Here is a 23,078-nt window from a genome sequence, read left to right on the forward strand (position 1 = left end):
GAACTTGCACTTCCGGGGTTTTTCTAGTGTATTTTGATTCCTGACCTAGTCGCTGGAGACAAAATGAAATTGAGCGGAGACACTAGGTGAAGAAGAAATAACAGTTCTAAGCACTTTTAAGTCTTAGTTCTTTGGATTAAGTCTTGTCAAGGCATTTTAAGAGGAAAAAGTAGCACATTATCCTCCACAAAATATCACAATAAATATCGTACTGTGAGATGTGTATCGTGAAAATATCGTACAGAGAGATTTGGATATCGTTACATCCCTAATCGTGAGCCTCCCCGCCATATCATGAGCTTTCCCACAATATCGCAATAAATATCGTACTGTGAGGTTCATACCGTGACGACATTATATTGTATCATGAGACTTGGATATTGTTACACCCCTAATTCATCGTGACAGGTCTATAATCCAACAGATCAGACAACGAGCACACCAACTGAGCTACTGCCACCCTTAAATACCAAAGCTGGGTATGGTATTGGTATTGATTATTGTACATAGTGTAAACAGTGTGACTGAGAGGTAACATGGATTATTTGATATGAAAAGTATGGATTTAGTTAGATCAAGCATGCCTAAGTACCTTTATTTTGCCTGTGAGAGAGTATTTGTATAAGGATGTCCCTATCTGTCAATGGTACAGAACTATAAAAAGTTCTTGATCTATGTTGTTCCAAATCCTCAAAAACTTGGTACATAACTGACTTGGCAGTTGGCAGAATTAGCACTGGGGCTTCGTAACGCCATGTAAACTTCCCCTCCTGTTTCCATACTCTACATTTTGTTTGACATCCAAAGTCAAACTGAGGTATCCGGTTTCCTTCATGTATAGCAAAGACAGTGTAAAATCGTGCTGTGAAATCAGATGCTGTCTTCTCCAATCAATGCTTTTCACTCGCCCTATCACAAATGATTATGGAGCCCGTGCCAAAGCCATACAAACACAGTCATCAGTGGGTTAGTGAGGCGTGCGTGTTACGGTTCAGCGGCGTCCTGCGAGAGATACTGGTGAGGGCATGGAACAGCTGTTTATTGTGGCGCCATTAGTTAGCTTTAATTGTTCCTATCCAGTTTTACGCAGGACATATCGAGTTAATGAGCTCGGATGTGAGGAGAGGAGAACCGCTCGGAGGGGGGAGAGAGATAGGAGATAGCAGCGAGCCGATATTAGGGCTTAAAAAAGGGAGGAGTTTGTGTTGGGGGGGTACAGCGATGGAGAGAGAGAAGAAACTGTTAAAATGTGCGTTCAGACCCCAGCATCACCAGTTTGAGCACATAGGCTGCAGACTTCGCATCATGAACACCAAACATGAACTACAACGCACTTGCCTCGTTTCGACTTTGAGCTGGGAACCCCGAGTCTCCCCCCGGATACTGCTACTACTTATTGGATATCCCGCGTAACAAGTAGTGTATAAGAAAAGCTATTATAACGGATCGCCGGAGGGAGAAGACTGTAACAGAAAAAGACGGGACTCCCCAAGTGTTTTGTAGCTTATTTGGACATGGGACCGAGCGTGAGCACCGTAGGACCCGGAGCCAGAGGATCATCCTGAAGGCGGTTTAGAAGAAAGGAGTTTTATGTGAAAGATCCGCCTCTATTGAGTTGGGAGTTTTACGGTTTTACGCACCGGAAAGATGAGTCCCAACCGTGGCTTTATCCTGCTGCTCCTCAACGGCACCGCTTGTCTGGTGAGTGACGCGCGTGACAACTTTACACACACTGTCGATTTGCGTCCATGTTCCCGTCCCTGCACGAGTTTGCGCAAAGTATTAGCGCCAAACATGAACATTTTAAGTAATGTGCGTAGTTTAAATATATCGATTGGGACAGACTTGGCCATTTAAACTGATAAATGGAGGAAGATATGCAAGTTGCTTTCTGCATTATGAGCACGGCGCCTTGTTCATCGTTATCGTCGACTTTCCGGTGATTTTTCTTCTTTGGACTTCTAATGATGCAAACACGAGCTCCTCTTTGACCCGCGCTACTATCACTATCACTATTCCCACCGGACCCTCGTGTGAAGCGGCGTGCCGGGCGCAGCGTGTCCATCCCCTCTCAGCTCTGCTCGTGTGTAATCCCAGGCTGTCACTTTGATAGCACAGGTTCGATATGGAATAACTTAAAATACATAAAACATGATTTAAATATCACCCGACTGCATCTCAAAACGCACGTATAACAAAAACTGGAACATGCAGATAGAACAGCCTTCTGACGCCTGCTCCAATATTATTACAGTTAGTAATTTGTTTTAACAAATCAGCTTAAGTTTTATTTACGAATGAAAGATGAATTGCTTATTTATGCATTAAAATGTGTTTGGAAGTGCAAGGTCATACGGTCCATTCTCCGGGCCAAGATCAACAAAATCTTGCCTCCTGTTTCCATACATCCATACACTATATTTTATTTATATCAAACACACTCACTTTTTAATACCGAATTAGTATGAACCTATTAATAATAATTAGTTAATAAAATGTATAGGCTGGCTTTGGTGAAATAAAATAATGAAGTTAACTTTGGCTATATTGTCCATCAGATTTAATTGCTTCCTGTATTTTCCAGGACATTCGTCGTTATTCCATATAGTATCTTGGAAAGACAGTTCTAACTATAAGCATCTTGGATCTATATGTGAAGAAAGTGAAGCTCTGTAAGCATTTTAATACACACAAATTTACTTTGACACCTCACTGTGGTGCCAGACATGATCAAATCCAGCACCATATGCAGACTGTAAGTGTGAGTGAAGATAAAATGTAGCTGTAACTGGACTTGATGAGTGCATTAGAACAGAAGAAGAAGGAGTCTAGACCACTTTGACTCCAGGATCTCCCTCAACTCCTACATTTCGCTGCACTGTGCCATCTCCCATATCGCTTTCATCTTGTGCTCATTTGTTAAAAAGCTGCTTTAATGAGAAATCTCAGGATCCACGCGAGGGAAGTGGAAAACATCCTTGTGCTCGGAAACCCTTGGGCTGGTCGCTTTGGCTCATCACAGGAAATGAGCAAAAAAAAAAAAAAAAGAAAAAGAAAAAAGTCAGAAATTGCAGCGGAGTGTTTTTGCGCGTCTTTGTAGTTGACCTTGTGTTTTTTTGTGTGTTTGGGTAAAACAAAAAAATTCAAGAGGAGAAGCTGGAAGTGCACAATGAAGGCTGACAATCAAAGAGCACAAGTCCCATTCTCTAAGTTTACATGAAAGGTTTACGCTTTCAACTTTTCTTAAACAAATAAACATGCCCTTACAAAGCTATTGTCACCATTAAAGAGAGAAAAGCACATTCACTTGTTTAAAGAATCGTAAGAACAACTCTTCCAGCTTTTTCTGAGTATAAATCAGTGTAGTTTGCGTATACAATGAAAAAATATGTCTTATTTATTATATTAATACTCAAAACTCCCGTGAATCTGTTTGACTATTTCCTGTGACACCAAAATTTTAAACTCAAGAGAAGAAACTTGATACCTGAAAACACATTTATAATAAAAACTTAAAATTTCTAACAGATGCTAATAGTGTTTTTTAAGAAATTACGAGGTCTTAGGGTGCAGTCACACTTGTACATTTTTGGTCAGAGTTTAGTCCATTTTGAGTCCAAATGTAGATTTGGTTTGGTCCTGTTCTAGTTTTGGTTTAATCCTGGTATAGTCCTGGTTCAGTCTAGTTTAGTCCTGGTCTAGTCCTGGTTCAATCCTAGTCTAGTCCTGGTTTAGTCTAGATTTATTTCCAGGTTTAGTACCAATTTAGATGCTATTAAGAAGCAGTGATTAAAAAGTGGTGCCCTTATAGTTCAAGCTCATTCTAAAACTAAGGTATTCTGTGAAGGTCCAGCTTGTATTTAGTGTTCTGGTTGTATTTTTATGTATTTTTTAGTCTTGATACGTGCTCAGACGAGTATCTTAATCAGTCTTAATACTAGTTTTAGTATTGATTCATATCTGGGTATCACATTTTGAACAACCCGGCTGCAGACGGTATTCATCAGACGCATTCATTTGACATTCTCCCTAAAATGCCACCCTCTTGCGATTCACAATCCGAAACAAGTAGATCTGTACTATATTCACGGAGATATTGAGCAGCCCCACGCAGGCCGACTGTACAGTGGGATGAGCCCTTCTCAGAGACAGTGCACGGGATAATAGGCTTAGTGCTTGTTCTTTAGCTGTTGGAGCATGTGCCAGCTGCGGGGCTACACCACATTGTACAAAAGGTCTACAGCTAATCATAACGCAATTAATACAAGCCCCATTCTTTCCCCTCCATAGAACAGCATACACGACACCCCATAGCCAGTGATCCCAGCTAATTCATTAAGCTTGTAACACTGATAGATTAGAAAGTAATTAATACATGGGCCCGTTTATGAATATGGAACAGTTAAAATGATATTATAAATGTGATTTTCTACTGTAATGACCCGGCATAACTTAGACTGGGGTTTGCTCTCAGGGGAACAACTATAAGAATGGGTAATAATAATAATGGAGCTAAGAGTTAACCCAGAAAGCGGCGTCTCTTGTTGTTTCAGAGACGGATGATTCGTTTCACATGTTAATTATTCTATGTACAGAATATGAAGTGTCTTTGCTCCATAATTGACTGTGTGAGGAATGAGGTTTATTTTTGGCAGCGTTTCAAGTTGTTTTTCATAAGTGACAAGCGAGAGCCAGATCCATTTGTTTCAATGAAGACTTGTATGTGAATCTGTCAAGGGGAGAGACTGCATGGGGAAGACTCAGGGGGGTTAATGTTATAGAGATAGACTGATGTGGGTTTTTCCGGGGCGGATGCCGATACCGATTCTGTATGATCCAGAAAGAGCAATGGCCGATAAGTTCTGCTGATATTTTTGGGTTGATATGCACGGCCGATTTTTGCTAATTTTACGTAAATGATCTAATTTCAATTTAGTACAAATTCATCCAGATTTTACTAGAATCTGGATAAGAAGCTTTGTGGTGACTTTTTTGCAGGACCCCCTTTGGACTTAAGTGTTCAAATAAAGCTTTATGCATGTACTCTTTATATATGTGGAGGCAGGTGAATGGCCAAACAAAATATCGGCCTCTGTTGGAGATTTATAAGGCCGATTAATCATATGCAAAAAGTTAGATGTGATACAAGAATCGTGTGCTAGTTTACGAAATCTTTATTCTAAAATAAATACTAAGAATATGCTACTAAAAATGATCTACTTTAAGTTAACAAAGCATGCATTTGTTCAAATTTGTGAAATGTAAATTCACCATAACACATTTTGTGTAGGATGCCACATGGACATGCAAACAAAGCATCTGCTGACGTTTTTTTTTTTTTTTTTTTGTGCAGAGAAGTATTTAATTTTATGTTTTTAGATGTGAGATTGTATTTAATAGCCTAACTAATCTCGGTTAATTACATAATTAGGCTGGAACTCAAACATTAACTTTTAAATTAATGTAAAAATGTGTTGTTAAAACTAATTTTATCATCATTTTAAAAGTATATCCATTTGAATTGTATATAGTCCATAGACTATAATGAAGATATAAACGGGCATAGCGAACCCACTAGTTGCCGCGTTCTAAATAGGAAGTGAGCATGCGGCGCACTTCCTGCTCCATCGACCTGGGCACCATTTGAAAAACTGTCACCTCTCTCTTTGTAAGCACTGCTGTCAAACTCGTCATTTTGGCCTTAAAATGTTCATATTAACCCGTACCACATGATCCTGTCCATCCTATCCTCCATGACACCTTTTCCGTCACTCTCCCTCTATTTTTAAAGCCTTCATATAGTCCGTAGTTTCATCCATAGTCAGACTGGCGTGGAGGGGCAGCTGAGAGAAAAGCTGTGGCGGAACTGTGAAGAAAAAAGGTTCAATATTAGCCTGAGAGATTTGTTTGAGCTCATTGCCATCAAAGGACTCTTCTCTCCTCTCCTCTCCTCACTCCAGCAAACACTTTCAGGCCCGTGTCAGGTTGACTGTGAAAACCCCAACTGCTGCACTCCTGAAATTTAGGAGGGCTGTCGCAGAAATGTGAAAAGACAGCACAAAAGTACAGACTTTGGGAAAGGACAGTGAACACAACACAAGCTGCTGCTGCTGCTGCTGACCCCTGTTTAGGTGTAATAAAATCTCCGAGCAATACGATTTAGTGCGTAGGCTGGACACTCGATTCAAGGAACAATATGTCAAAATAGGGTCAGCTGAGATGGTACAATGAACGTAGGCTAAAGGTACAATATGAAATTCAGTTCTAACCATTTGTCACAAGTGGTATCTAAATTTATCTAAAAGTATTTCTAATAAGAGCAATACTATTTACACATTTTCATTAGGGATGTGCCAATGCAGCTTTTTCTGCTCCAATACTGATCTCGATACTTTGCCCTAGTATCGGCTGATATCGGGTATTAGCGGATATTTAAAGCTAGAGACACACGAAATGACGTAAATATGACCTTAAGGTGTTTTTTAACTGTTATTTAGCATTTAAAGTACTACCGAATAATAAAATAAAAGTTCAACAATACAAGGTGTTTTTGGACAAAATTGGTCAGTAAATCAATTAAGTCAATTAAGACCAAAAGGAGATATTTTGGTAATTTTACGTAAATGATCTCATTTCAATTTAGAACAAACTCATCCATTGATCTTGTCTTACTAGATTCTGGATGAGAGAGTTGTGTAGTGACATTTTTTGCAGACTTAAATGTCCAAATAAAGCTTTATGCATGTACTCTGTAAATATGGAGGCAGTTGATTGACCAAACAAAATCAGCCTCTGCTAGAGATTTATAAGGTTGTTTAATCATATGCTAAAAAGTACAAATCGGTCTGATATATCGGTCTATCTCTAGGTGTTGTCAACTTTATTGTCAAAGCAAGATGTGATGGAAAAATCAAGTGCTAGTTTACAAAGTGCTTATTCTAAAATACATGCCAAGAATAGGGTACTAAAAATGCTCTCCTTCAAGTTAACAAAAATACAAGTTCAACAATACAAGGCGTTTTCGGACAAAATTGGTCAGTAAATCAATTAAGTCTTATTCTTCCATTTTATAGACCAAAAAGAGATATCGATTTAACCAATATCTTAAAACCAATATCTGATCTATCAAAATATCAGAGCCTCTATCCGATACCAATATGTGCACCACTAATTTTGCAGTTTCCACTTTTGTGTAGCACGACAAAACACTCAGTTCTAGTGAATAGCCAGGGAGATAATGTGGTTGTGTGGTTATGAACTCAACTGATAATTATTTGCTATCCAGACGTGTTTTTAAAAACAGTGTCACATCCAATACGACCCTGTCCTCCATCTGACATTGCAACTATAACACAGCGCATTGTCAAAAAACTCCTGATACTTAAAAAATAACTAAATAAATGAATAAATCACAGAAAAATAGAACAGATAGAAGACCGTTGCAAAACTATGCAGGAATGGTCCAATTCTGTTATAGTCTAAATAATTTAAGACCATGAACAAAAAAAAAAAGAAAAAGGTAGCTTTTAAAAACGAACAAAGCTATTCATATTTTGTGCTGTAACTGCATTCTATTGTCCAAAAAAAATTATTGTATCAAAAATTGTGATGGAAATTTCAGCATCGTGACTAAGCCAGCCACAGAAAAGCGTGCGTCTTCCCTTGTGCTCATATCTTATTTATGAAGCTGTGTTGACCTGGCTGTATAGCGTTGACCCTCAGGTGTTAAGGTTCATCAACGCGTCAGAGCAGCTCACAAAACACCAACTGCTTTTTCAAACATGTTTTTCTGAGAAGCGCTCGACCTCCAGTCTTCTGTGTGGCCCTGAGAGAAAAGTCTACTTTATCCAACGCTGATTGCTTCAGAGCAGGCGCACACTGGCCATCTGAATCAGCCCTCCTGCCCATGAATGTCTTTTCTCTATTGAATTTGGCTCTTTGTGTCCAGACATATTCCAAGGTTTCATATTTTACAGTGTGCTGTGCGCTGTCGGTTTAAAAGTGCAAAGTGTATGTAAGTTTTTGGTAGGGAGTCCGTCACCTGCTTGTTTCTATGGATATGTCATTGCTCTGCTCAGAAATGTTCCACAGTATGACATTAAACAGATCTACCTTACATTTATTCAATTACAGGTGGTTTTATAGCCTAAAATACCTAAAAAAAAAAAAAACAAAAAAAAAAAAAACAGGCATTCTGAGCGGGGTTGCCTCTCCACAGATCTAACCTGTAACTTGGTCTGGTTTGGTCTCCATTATCCATTAAGATAGAAAGGTTTAATGGAGAAAAGCATTTGCTGAACCTTCCAGAAAAGTACAAAATGCACCTTTAAGAGTATCCAGTAAACACTACGCAAAACACATTTGAAGTACATTATTTAAGGTGCAATATCAGCAGGATCTTTGAGTAATCGCTTAAGTTATTCTTTGGTCTAATTGAGTTTTTTACAGCTAAAATAACAGAAGCTGCCCAAGTCATCTTATTGACATCTTATCTGCAGTTTATTTTTGTAATTTCCTCAAAACCTTGAAAAATGACTTAAGGAATTGTAAGAGGCTAAAAATATGAAACTTTTCAGGTTTTCTGCACGTTTTTATAGCACTGATTTTGTTTTAAGTGTTTTAATGACCCAAAAAGTAATGCATCTCCACAGATCTGAACAATAAATGTATTTAAGGTCCTATATTACGCAAAATTGACCCTCGTGAGCTTTAAGTCATGTTAGAATGTTGTTACCACCTCAAAAACATCGACGTAATCCTTTATGATGAGTCTTAGGAGTGTAATGATATCAAAGTCTCACGATACAATATCGTCACGGTATGAACCTCACGGTACGATATTTATTGTGATATCGTGGGGAAGCTCACGACATGGCGGGGAGGCTCACGATTATGGATGTAACAATATTCAAATCTCTTACGATATTTACACAATATTTCCATGATATATATCTCACGGTATGATATTTATTTGCGATATTTTGTGGAGGCTAACAAAATTGTTAATTGTTACTTCCTCTTAAAATGCCTTGACAAGATTTAATCCAAAGAACTAAGACTTAAAAGTACTTAGAACTGTTATTTCTTCTTGTTGTCTACACTGAAATGAAGCAAAGGATCATGGTCTATGTAGTTCCCTATGTCTTTTTTTTAGCTATTGCTGCACCATAACTCTTAATTTAAGCAAAGATACTTGTAATTCGGGATATTGAAGTTTGACAATACAATATCACGATATTTTAGTTATTGTTACATCCCTAATGAGTTTGTTTACTAGTACAGATAGTACTAGTACAAAGATCAAAATGATCTGCTCCACATTGTGATGTCATGAAACAGTAGTTTTAAGTTAACAAAGCTACCATTTACATTTTGTGCAGTAGAGACTGGTAATTCCAGGACTGAAATTATTCAAATGGTTGTAGCGAAGGTGGAGTTTAAAAACCACAGTGGCGCACTTACTGTATTAGCACATGACATCACCAGGTGTTTTCTGTTTGAAAAAAGAACTCAGACTAAATATCCAGGATTTATGTGTTAAACATGTGTGAATGAAACAAAACAACTTCGGGTATGTTGTTTGTGATGAAGACACAACATTATAACATAGATCAGAAAATAGTGTAATATGGGCATTAGGGTTAGGTATCATTAAGAAGTTGCCGATACGATACATTCATCGATACATAGGCCATGATACAATATATATCTCGATACAGTGTACTTTTGGTTTGATATGATATATTTCAAATTGATTTGATACTGTTCAATAAAAAATAAAGGCTAAATCATGGCTGTGATACTAAAAGTCTGTTAAAACACTTCTTGTGTAAAGTGAATATGAAACTCGCCCATTTTAATCCTCAGAACAGCAAAAATATCAAACGTGCTGGATACTGTATTTTCCGGGCTATTAGACGCGCTCTTAAGCCTCTAACGCAGACCGCCCCATACACAAATCCACTTGGGTGTCCCAACACGACTTCAGTAAACTACAAAGCCGCGCCACCCGCAGTGCACGTAAACACACACGGAGCAGACAGCGACCGCACAGCGAAACACACCCACAGACACACTCATCACTCCACGCGGACAAGGAACGGAAAGAAGGAACGAACCGAAAAACTGAGTGCAATGTGCCACTCTGAGCCACAACTGAACAACTGAGTCACTGCGAACACACCAACAATCCAGCGGTCGAACACAGCACCCCCCCTACACGCCACAACTGAACAAAGCCCAGAGTCACCGTGAACGCGCCAAACAAAGTCCGACTGACCCATCCAACTGTTGTGCTTCGTTTAAAGTCCAGTGTGGATAATTTGTGAAAAAAGTTTGAAAATAGACCATTTAATGACATAATAGCCTGTAAAATACGGTAAATGAGTTTCCTTCCTCTGAACAAGCAACAAAACTGTAGTGCTGTAACAAAATAATTTAGTAAAATATACCAGAAAATACTCTTGACGATATATCAATACAGCACCCCACGATATTGATACTGTATCATCACATTAAACGATACGATATATTGATATTTCGATATTTTGCACACCCCTAATAGGCACTTGGAAAAATGAACCGCTGTGATGGACAATATACACACAATATACACAAGTGCCTATTTAAATATACAGTGCGGGTAATAGCCTATATTGTATAATGCACTTACAATTCAGCTGTGGTATGAGCAATTACCAGAACTAATAAGATAGTCTAATTTGAACAGTAATTGACAAGTACATTTTACTAGCTAATCTTGTTAACTAACCGAGCAGTGAACTGTGAAGGATAAGTAAACAATAACTCATTTGGATATTGTATGACTGCATATAGACTGCTAAATACGGCACAGGGTAATGACCTTTACAAAGGGCTGCTCGAAATATTGAATAAAGTGGATACTGACGATCAGCTAGGAGCATGTTTGTTTACATTACCACCCACTTGTTACAACAGGAGCAGGAGAGAACAGGAGTGGAAATAGAATAAGAAAAAAATACTTAATAAAAACATATACTGCCCATATTGTTCTACACTTAAATATTAGCTTACCTGACCAGCCAGTCCCTTCTGCATTCTGTTTCAATCCAAAAGGGACTTGAAACAGACCACAGCGTGTGAAAAATCTCGGTCCAAACTCGTGACAATCCAACCACAGCTGCTAATTTGTATCAAGTATCTCTTAAGAGCAGAAGACATCTCCTCTTGAAAATTCTCCTAACATTCACAACAAAATATATCACTTTTAAAAAAAAACTGAGATAAGTAATAGTTTGGTGCTTCAATTGTTGAATCTGAGAAAATCCACGGTCTTTCTCAGTTCTTTATGTTGTCCTTTTTATGTGTAAGCAGCAATGTTTGTTTTTGAGGAGAATGGATCATGCTTCGCTCTGATTGGTTACTCAGCCTGTCAATCAAGCCCTCTGAAATGAGGGTGAGAGGGTGCAGCTCCAGATCCCCTCGTTTTTGTCAAAGCGGGTTCTGGCTGATCAGGTAATATTTTAGCCTCTTTGCAAACCACAACTCAAGACTGATTGCTGGACATGAAAATCTGCCTAAAACCTTTCTACTTTAGACCTGTCACAATAACACAGTTTGAAGTGTGATATACTGCTGGAGTAACTATACGGAAAACGATAATGTTGAAACTAGGAGCGCACCGATCCGACTTTTTCAGTTCCCACACCGATTTTGATACTAGCGATGTAACAATATCCAATTCTCTCTGTACGATATGTTCACGATGAGTAATAATATATATAAAATATATATATTACATCCAATTAAAGGCCCAGTCTTCACCGATATCATGAAACTAATACCTGATCCAGCTAATTTTCTTGGATCAGGGCTGATATTCAATCCCAGTATCAGTATTGGTGCATTCCTTACTGAAACTATTTTATGTCACTGACACAAGAAAACAAGTGCAGATTTAAACACAAAAACTATTCTAAATCTACAATATTGGAAAAAACTAAACAAAACATAAGCTTCAATAAATAATGAAACCTTTTAATACTCAGTTTGCATCTGGAAGTTATTAATTCAACCTTTAATGGTTTAAATGTTATCATATAGTCAAAACATAACCAAAAAATTCCCACTAGAGCAAAGGAAAATGTACACACGGTAAATACTGACCCCAAAAATACAGTATATTGTTCAGTCTACAATGTACTTAACGAATATCGAAGTCGCTATAGTAATTATCATGACAGGCCTACTCCACAAAAGTGACTTTTTCACTTCTTCAAAATCAAACTTACATCTGACCAATTCAATAAAGCCAACATGCCCAGAAAATATGACCCAAGTGTGAGAATACATACAAAAATGCAGAAGAACTATAACGACACTAAAAAGGTGAGTACAAAACCCCCAGCCTGTGGAAAAGTACTTTATAAATAGTACAAAACATGGCTGCTTGCAAGAAAAAAAAAACACAGGGGACTGAAAAACCTTGAAATTTCTGCAGAATCATTGAGTCAAGCACTTAACACTGTTCATTTAACAAGAGAGAAGTTTGATTAGATCATTTTGTTCTAATGATATTTTGCTTCCCATGCGTCACTGAAATAAATAAAACTCATTGTAAGTTTAAGGTTATAAAAGGTTAAGGTTAGTCTTGATTGTCCCCATAATGAAATTTGTCCTCTGTATTTGACCCATCTTTCAAAACACCCATGGTTTAAAATTGAGCTGGAGGACAGGTCTGATTTCTATGGTGAGTTTTGCTGTTTCAGATTACAGAGTGTTGACCTAGTTTTGTTAGTATCTCTCTAATAATTGGCCCTGTCCACATGAAAAAAAGTGGCACAAGGTCACATGTTCATCCGCATAAATAAACAAAAGTGAAATAATTTTTTTTTTTCACAATAGTTTCAGATAATGATGCCATTAAACAACTCCAAATATGTGATTGTCAACAGTTAAAAGAACTGCCTTAAAGGTGCACTGTGTAACTTTTCGGTTGTGGGTCTGTCAATGGAAATTGCATTAAACAGATCTACCTTGCATTTTGTTCAACTACAGATGGTTTATTGCTAAAAAAAAATACATAAAACAGGCATTCTTATAACTTGAATTGGTTTGGCCTCCATGATGAGAGAAAGGTTTAAACTGTGAAATATTCCAAACAAAGCAATAACATCTCCATGGACAAAAACAGGTGGTGGACCCTCCCCTCCATCACCATATTGGATATTGCCTCATACTTAGGGCCTGTGTACATGAGAAGACTTGCAGGTAAAGACAACAAAATATTTTATCAGAAGTGCCTTTGGTTTCAACAGTGAAGTCGTTTTTGGGGCTTAAAAATGCAAAAATCTGAAACTGTCCTCCAGAGTGAAAAAGTTGAATACGCTCCGCCGTAGCGTTTCCGTCTACACTCTCCAAGAGGCAAAACTCTGGTCAGATCTGCTCATGTTGCGTATTTACATCACATACATACAGTATACAGAAACAAACATGTTAGATGGCATGCATACCCAATCGAATTCCACACACTTTTGCGTCACTGTATGCACGCAGATTTCCTCCCAAAAACGCTGAATAAAAAGTGACGACGCAACACCACTTCTGCAAACTGAAAAAGCTGGATCAATGCATCCCTGTAGATATAACAGTATTTTTAGACTCAAAATGTATCTGATGCATTTCTTTCTTTGTATTTTTATTTTATATTTTGGGTTTTCTTTTTGTAGTACTGCATGGCCAAATTTGTATTTCATTATAAATAAAAACTAACTACTGAAGTGTTTCATTCAGCTATGTACTCCAGTGTTTTTCACTGTATTGTACATTTGAGGTTATCTTTTTTTTTTACCGGTAACTATGTTAGTGCTGCACGATGACAGAAAGTTTTAAAGTGTGAAACATTCCAAACAAAGCAATAACATCTCCATGGAGAAAAGCTGGAAAAAGAAAACCAGAAAGTTACAAAATGCAAAAAAACTAATAATGATATGATCCACAAATGTTGAACCTTAAGTTAAATCTTTCTTTCTCCATCTCAAATTATGCCATTAAATTCTAGACCATCAACTCAACTTTTCTGTTCTGATACCGATATCGATACTTTGAATTTAAGTCTCTACCAATAGCCAATGTTAACCAGTTCTAGGGCAGGGACTGAAAATATGATTCATTTTCTTTGAACGCAAATGGTTTATGGTTAAATCTTACCTAAATATGTTTTGAATCTGGTAGTTATTGTTTAAAGTAATCACAAGTTGGTCAGCAGATCGTCTTAATACACCAATTTACAGTGAACTATCATATCAATATCATGATATGATGATATTGAAATTGTACTTTATTTCAGAAAGTCACTCATGGCACATAGAGTGAAGCTTTCAAAACTTTATTTCGTGACATTTTGATGATTATGGTTTATAGATAATATACGATCAAAATGAGATATTGACTGAATCATTATGTTGGAAGCGATATCCATTCCGTTTACATTAACATCACTAAACTTAACCTATCGTTTTTCACCATTTTACCAGCTTTACACTACACTGCACACTGTATTTGTATTGCGTTTCAAATGCAAAAGCAAATTTTGTCTGGAGCACACACTGATATACACTTGAATCCGCCTCAAAGCTCCCACTGCTTTCTGTGATAGCCGTCCTCTTTCAGGTGACTGACCTTGTCCACCCAAACCCATCTCTCAGCCTAATGCAATACAGACCTAATCCTTCAAAACAAATAGCTCAAGGCTTGTGTCTCATACAGAAATAATGCATTCAGATACAAAGAAACAGCTCAACAGTATCTCAGAGTACTCATTTATATTGTGTTTTTTTTGCTGTTACAATCTGCTGACAATCTCTCCACCTCTTGTTCACCTGCCCCCCTCACACAGATCTCAGTTTTGTCTGTCACAGAAGTGGCCATTATATCATCTTTGCACTTTTTTGTCCTGGTGACCTCTTGCATATAGCTGAAAGATATTTGTATTACTATATTTCTATACATGTTTAGGCAAGGCAAGTTTGTTTGTATAGCACAATTCGTACACCAAGTAATTCAAAGTGCTTTACAGAATAAGAAATACATTAAAATCATAATAAAAACAAATCAAAACATAAATAATCATGAAGATTAAAATAAAAAAAGAGAGACATAAATTTTATTTTTATTTTAAATTTTAAAGTTTACTTGTACATATACATATACATTTATAATTATGCCTTATTTGACACCAGTCTCTTGTTATTTTTGCTATATTTAGAATTTATAATCATATATTTATATGGATGCTCTTTGTTATTATAATATATTGTGATGTGTGAGCTACTGTGTTCAAATAATTTCCCTTGTGGATCAATTAAGTCTGTCTATATAAAGTCTATACCAAGTTATATACTGAAATTGTTGAAGATGTTGTAAGATTGTTGAAGTTAAGCATTAGAATAGTAACTTGTTATAATGTAATTCCAGCTTGGTAAGTTGTGATGGGACTTTTAACTTTTTCGTGGGATCCATATCTTTTGGATCCATCCTTTTTCAAGGGGATGTAGACAGACTAATAATGCAGGATTATTCAATCATAATCTCATGTGTGAATGAAATAAACCACAATTTCAGGTATGAGGTAACATCATTATACCATGACTTAAAACTCACAAGAGTCAATTTTGCATAATATAGAACCTTTATTACAAAGGAAAGATAAAAACCTTGTCGTGTATACCATAGGGTAGAAGGTGACATTTCTGTCCTTGAGCAGTCAATTTCACACTTTATTCACATCTTTAGTACTTTTGAAACTTAACCAAGACATTTCCAGGCCTCTTTGACATTATATAAAATCAGATTATCATTTCCACAATAAAATACATCTCATATTCACAAAATATTGACAAAGCTTTCATCCGCCCCGTATCTGCCTCACTCACTCTGAGCTGGTTGGGCTGTAATCACAGAGGAGCCATTGAGAGCGCTTTATGTTGCTCTGACATCTGTCCTTTTACTGTTCCCCAGAGAGGGCGCCATAACACAGGGCCCATTAGGATCACTATGGCATTAGCGGCCAATGGCATCTATAACACAATCAGATTAGCATTTAAGTGCCTGGTATCAAAACAGCTACAGTTACAGAGTAAAGTCCAAGTGTTTACAGCGCTTATGTGTGGCCTACACAAACTACTTCATATATATAGTAGTAGGAACTGTAGTAGTAGTAGTAGTAGTAGTAGTAACTGTAGTAGTAGTAACTGTAGTAGTAGTAACTGTAGTAGTAGTAGTAACTGTAGTATTAACTGTAGTAGTAAATGTAGTAGTAGTAACTGTAGTAGTATTTGTAGTAGTAGTAGTAGTAATAGCTGTAGTAACTGCAGTAGTAATAGTAACTGTAGAAGTATTTACTAGAAGTAACGATAGTAGTAACTGTAGTAGTAACTGTAGCAGTATTAGTAACTGTAGTAGTATTTGTAGTAGTAGTAGTAGTAGTAGTAGTAGTAGTAACTGTAGTAGTAATAGTTGTAGTAACTGCAGCAGAAGTAGTAACTGTAGTAGTAGTAGTAACTGTAGTCATATTTAGTATTAGTAACTGTAGTTGTAGCTGTAGTGGGATTTTTAGTAGGAGTAGTAACTGTAGTGGTAGTAGTAATAGTCAATAATATAACCTTTATTTTTAGTTAGTTTAATGCTTTTACTTATAAAAATACCAATATACACGGTTACATTATCCACGATCAAATATAAAAACATATTTATTTCCTGTTTAACAAGGTTAACAACATAAATTTTCACAATCAGTACTATGATTTTATCACGAAATTTAAGAAAACAATGTCACGAGAGATTACAGAGAAGATTAAACACAGTGACTTTTGTAAAACTATATTTAAAATATAAAACAGCAGACTGTGAAAAACACAGAAATATGTGTCAATTAAGAAAGGTATTGTAAAATGGGGTTAATTAACATACAGCGGTACTAATTATTCTGTCTTCAAAAGTTATTTCATTGATGTTTTAAGAAAACAGCCTAAACAGAGCTCCCTGTGAGCCCTTTAAACCATCTTCGGAGCACTGTAATTGCCAAAAATCTATTAACATGTGCATTTATAATAGAAGTGAACCCTTGCGTCTTTCGTTTTCCTCTTAAAAAGTAGCAGTCAGAAGACCACGGGGAAGGCTCAAATCGGCTCTCAGGCTTTGTTATTTTACTATTTTATTTTCTCTTGACTCTTTTGTGCACTCACTGACAACAATCCAATTTGGAAAATATTTTCAGAAACACAAATTTCACTTCACCAAATTATGAGTTAAAAACACACCAAGGTCAGTTCTTCAAAGGGTCCTCATGTCCAAGCGCACTGTGCTGTTGGAGCAGAAGAGGAAAACTGTCCCAGATTTTCAATTCTAACAACTAAAGATGAGACTACTTCTTACAGTTTGAAAGTCAAGAATGCCAGTATTTTTATGAAGTATAGGGCATTTGTTTGAAAAAAAAAAAAAAAAAAGGTTAAAGTAATCGTCAAAGGTGTAATGAATGAAATGAAATGTCCAGACAATCCAGAGGTTGTTGGTTCAATCACAGCTTTGATTTTAGTGGCCCATTGTGGATGACATCTTACCTGAACACATTTTAAGCATGAGCGATCTGATTGGCAAGTATTCGAGAGCCATGTACTAGTATGTGTTATCTGTGCAGTACTGTGCAGTACTGTGCAGTGCTGTGTCTAGGTCTGTCACAGTAATTACTATATTGACTTTCCATTCAATACATGATAGACAGGAAAACACTGATGCTGATACTGGTATTGAATATCAGTGCCCATACTAAAAAAAAGTAGCTAGATTCCATGTTATCGGTTGTCATATATTCTGATTGAGCCATTAATTGGATGTAATAAGACCACAGGCTGATTTTGATTTAGAATGTCTTATAATGTTTGAACTTTTGGTCATACAAACAAAGCTGTAGTTATTTTAGGATAAATAAAAGTTACATCTAAACATTTGATCTGTTATGCAATTCGTTGTGGATTGGATTGATTTGGAAGGAAGTTCACTGTGTTTTAAGGAAAGTACCATTTTCTATCCCTACAATGGTACTGGTTAATATCGATATCGGCAGATGCTTAAAGTCAAAGTATCAATGTCGGTATCGGAACTGAAAAAGCTGGATCAGTGAATCCCTGTAGATAAAGACTTGAAATTTATCAGGTGTATTTTTTTCTTTGCATTACTGAGGAATATTCTTTTTGTAGTATTTTTCGGTCAAATGTGTATTTTTTTAGAGATACAAACTAACTACTGAAAAGACTCATTCAGCTATGTATGACATTTCATTTTTTTCACTGTATTGTACATGTGAGGGCTTTCTTTAGTGGTGGTTATGTTAGTGTCATAAAGTAATGTCAATATTACAATCAGGGCTTGACCATATATTATTCAGTCTTTCTAAAAACAACATTAAAATGGCTCAAAGTACTGGTTTCATGAACATAATGAAATAGCATCGACACAACAGACAATATCAAATACAGGATCTTTCTCCATTATCTGAACTAAACAACCCCAACCGTGTCATTGACGATTAGACAATTCAGAACGGCAATCATTCACAGCCCTAATTACAATAAAATTAGTTGTTCTCATGCCTGGTTTAGCTCTGGCTCCTTTGCTCTCGGTGTAAAACAGCTTGGGTTAACCCCGTAGAACCTCCTCCCTCCTCTGCCCTCCCGCTCCCCCTGCCCCGCTGACTGTGGGGACCCCTATGGAGAACACCCTCCCTGTGCACCAGCCGCATCCCAGCTCTGACATGTGGACAGACAGAGACAGAGAGAGAGAGACTGAGAGAAAAAAAAAAAAAGAGAAAAAATGAAAAACTGGGAGAAAGAGAGATGGAGAGACAGGAGGAGAATCCGTGACAGGCCTTCACACTGCGGCGGGCTGGATACGACGACAACTCCAAACCCACAGATCTGCTCCCAGAGACAGGATGAGGAAGGGCAGAGCGTTTCAAGGATGCGTGGTCCATTTACAGTCTCCATGGCCTCTTCACATAACAACACAGGACTAAAACTCCGCACAGAAAAATCTCCCCTTGCGATCTTTTCTTCATGAAACTTTAAAGGTGCAGTATGTAACTTTTTGGTCGGGGGTCCATCTCCTGCTTGTTTCTATAGATATGTCATTGCTCTGCTAGAATGTTCCACAGTATGACATTACACAGCTATATCTTACATTTATTCTACTACCAGTGTTTTTTTAGGTCAAAAATATCAAAAAAAAAAAAAAAAAAACAGGGTTGCCTCTCTGCAGATCTGACCTGTAACTTGGTCTCTTTGATGATAGAAATGTTTAATCTAATACTGTGAAGCATTTCAGACCAGAGGTGGGGACTTGTAAGTCGTGACTTGAACTCCAGTTAGACTTGAGTCACTATTTTTAGGACTTGATACTTGACTTCATAAAACGGACTAAGACGTGGAACTCAACTTGGACTTGAAGGTCAGTGCTTTGGGACTTGACTCGGACTTGAGGCCTGTGACTTGAGAAGACTTGAGAAGCACTTTTAAATCTGAATTCTTTCTATTATGACCGTAATGTTTCACAGCAAGATCTCGTCAAGACATTTAAAATGAACATTTCTACAACTCTTACATACTCTGTAAATACAAATAAATATACTATGATTCTTTTAAGTACAATTTATCTTAAAATTCATATAAATTGCAAAAATCTAACCTATATTAAGTACTTTGGTTTAAAGACTTGAAATGACTTGGAGCTCAAAGGAGGCGACTTGGACGTGACTTGAATTTATGAGCCAATGACTCAAGACTCGACTTGGACTTGCCTGTCTTTGACTTGGGACTTGACTCGGGCTTGAGGTCAAAGACTTGCAAAACAACGACTTGGTCCCACCTCTGTTCCAGACAAAGAAATAACATCTCCATGGAGAAAAGCATTTGACAGACCCTCCACCAGAAAAGTTACACAATGCACCTTTACCATTAGCCTTTTTTTCTTTTCAATTTTCATTTAAAATACTTGCATAGATTTGAATCCAAATGCAATCCCACCATAATTGGATGTTAGATTAGCACATATGGTGGCTCATTTCTAAGCAGTACTAAAGACTAGAGATACTCATTTGGGAAATAAACAATACTGAAAAAATACATTATATATGAACCATTCCTGAGTGATTTGAAAATGCTTGAACTAGCGTAAGACCAGTATGCAAGCTCACTATAGTAAACAAACTCTTCATTTCTGTTGAAAATTGCACTGTCTAAAAGCAGTTTTGTTTTAATTAAAAATGTGGTTTCTTAGTATCAAAATCATTATAACAGGACGAGTAACCTTGCCACCAAAATAATTAATCTGATCTCCATTGTGATAAAAATGTCTCTTGTTCCAAATCTAAAAATGACAAATCGCTGTGTTAATTGTCGTCATAACAACTTGTCCCCATTTGCCTTGTGGGGTTGACAGAAGTAAAATCAGATACTAATCAATACTAAAACTGGTACTGAAACGAGATATTTCTGAGCAAGTATCGATAGGGATGTAATAATAACCGAAATATTGTGATATCATATTGTCAAAGTTCTCATAAAAATATCGTGGACCATCACAATATATTGAATTACAAGTCTCTTATCTTAAATTAAGATTAATGGTGCAGCAATAGCTCAAAAAAGACAGAGGAAACTACATAGACCATGATCCGTTTCAGTGCAGACTACAAGAAGAAATAGCAGTTCTAAGCACTTTTAAGGCTTAGTTCTTTGGATTAAATCTTATCAAGGTATTTTAAGAGGAGAAAGTAGCATATTGACAGTTTTAGCTGTTTAGCCTCCACAAAATATCACAATAAATCTTGTACTGTGAGATATGTATCGTGAAAATATCGTACCGAGAGATTTGGATATTGTTACATCCCTAAACGTGAACCTCTCCTCCATATCGTGACCTTTCCCACATACCATGACTATATCGTATCATGAGACTTTGATATCGTTACATCCCTAATCGATACCAAAACGAAATCATGTTCTTAGGACAGAAATTCACCTTTATGAATAGCTTTAAAATGATCTTAAGCTGTATCAGAACAAGTATAAGAGTACATAAAGTAGTATGGACAACTGGACATGGACAACTATGGAACCTACCTGGACCATTGAGGGATTACACAGATATAAGACCACATCATAAAATAAAATAAAAAGTGATTTTATGTTGAAAATGACATCACAGTATATTGCCTAAATAAAGAGCTTTTATTTTTACTGTTATCTGGAAGGAGGCCCCGGGGAAGACCTAGGACACGCTAGAGGGACTATGTCTCTGGGCGGGCCTGAGAACGCCTTGGGGTCCCCCCGGCGGAGCTGGAGGAAGTGTCTAGGGTGATGGAAGTCTGGGAGTCCCTGCTTAAACTGCAGCCCCTGCGACCAGGCCACGTATAAGTGGAAGAAAATGGATGGATGTTATCGTCATGGTACTGAAATCGGTTTTGACGATAAAGCCTTTTATATGAAAATCAAGCTTGAAATTTTTGCATCGTGACTACACTATTTCCTTGTAGTAATACTTGGTTTTGTAGTCTTTATTGTCCTCATGAGCAAACTACATTTGACCCATATTTCAATCAGTACCACTGGGGTAACCTGTCAGGAGAAGCGGACGCCAGTAATGCCGTGTCAAGGGCCTATCTCTTCAATCAGGATCTCGGTTAGCAGATGAGCAATTAGCCTAATTTGTATATTTTGTGCCAATAACGCCGTAATCTACTGAGATCAATTGAGAATGACAATAAATTCTGTTTGCTAAAATTGTCCACTGGCCACACTTAATCCCTGAGCCATAGTTTGGGCCTATCCATTTTTATCATATTGTTTTAGCTGTGTTTACGTTTGTGGCTCGGAATGATAATAAAGCGCACCAACAAATGATTTTCAGCCTTGAGTGAAACAAGTGGGTGGAATTCCCAGGGGAAGTCTATAAAGATCTGCTTCACTTTCACACATAAGAGGAATAACTGCAGAGTGTTGAGAGCATATAACTACAGTAGGAAGAATATTGTGATAGTGCAAAGTAGGTGTTTGGGGCTAATACCGATTGAAGTGTCAACCGTGAATGACAACTTGATTTCTGTCAGGCCGAAACAATATTAGAAAAAGTGATATGGGACTAAGGGACCCTGGTTTATTTGAGGAGGGAATGGCGGGCTGTCAGTGTAGTTTTTCACCAAGGAAAGCCGGAGCTCTCTTGATAGCAGTGGTCAACAACAAGGTTAATACGGAGACAGTGCAGCCACTTCTCCGATACTTAAGGGTGCACTATTACTCTGCCTGGAATGTTCCACAGTATCACATTAAACAGCTCTACGTTACATGTATTAAATTACAGGTGTTTTATAACTCGGAGATACCTTGAAAAGCAGGTATTCATTGTGAAACATTCCAGATAAAGCAATAACTCCAACTTAATCTTCATGGCGAAAAGCATTTGACAGACTTTCCACGAGAAAAGGTTGAACAATGCACCTTGAGTCTGCACACCAGTGGATCGCTGTGTTCAGAGAGGCATGATTGACAGGTGGATTATCCAATCAGAGACATGGATAGTCCGTCCATATCAAAACAAATATAACCTGCTTATGAGAAAAAAAAGACAAGGAAAAATATCACAGGGGATGGAAAAATATTGCCAAAATGTTATGATATATTGTGATACTAAATTTGATGATGCAATATCTTTACTATGTACTGCTGTATTTATATATCTCCAAGAGTATTTTTTGGCATCTTTTACCAATTTTTTTTTTGTGACTGCATGACAACTTTATTGCTGAATTAGTGGAAGGAAACTTGTTCATGCAATACAGTTGATATATTCACTGTTTTGATGATTAAAATAGATTTCACATTACCTTTGCACGGGTTGTGGTTTAACAAAGAAATACTGTTGTTAAAATGTATTTGGTTCTAAAAAAACAGCAACATATCACTCAGTCTTATGCACAATATATAATGATAATACTGTCATGTATCGTATCAAAGCATGAGAGACCCTGTGATTCCCAGGCCCAGAGT

At 37.2% G+C, this 23,078-nt stretch overlaps 1 protein-coding gene across 1 annotated transcript in view; it reads left to right on the plus strand.

The window, feature by feature from the left end:
- The first annotated feature begins 1,647 nt into the window (after positions 1 to 1,647).
- Positions 1,648 to 23,078, plus strand: part of LOC110168954 (neurexophilin-1) — a 38,150-nt gene continuing 16,719 nt past the window's right edge. Inside the window, exon 1 of the mRNA XM_055152856.1 lies at positions 1,648 to 1,701. Coding sequence (XP_055008831.1) covers positions 1,648 to 1,701 — 54 coding nt within the window. The remainder of the gene's footprint in view (positions 1,702 to 23,078) is intronic.

Source organism: Boleophthalmus pectinirostris, unplaced genomic scaffold (genome assembly GCF_026225935.1).
Source record: "Boleophthalmus pectinirostris isolate CB_2022bp ecotype Guang Dong unplaced genomic scaffold, ASM2622593v1 HiC_scaffold_17, whole genome shotgun sequence".
Classification (NCBI taxonomy): domain Eukaryota; kingdom Metazoa; phylum Chordata; class Actinopteri; order Gobiiformes; family Gobiidae; genus Boleophthalmus; species Boleophthalmus pectinirostris.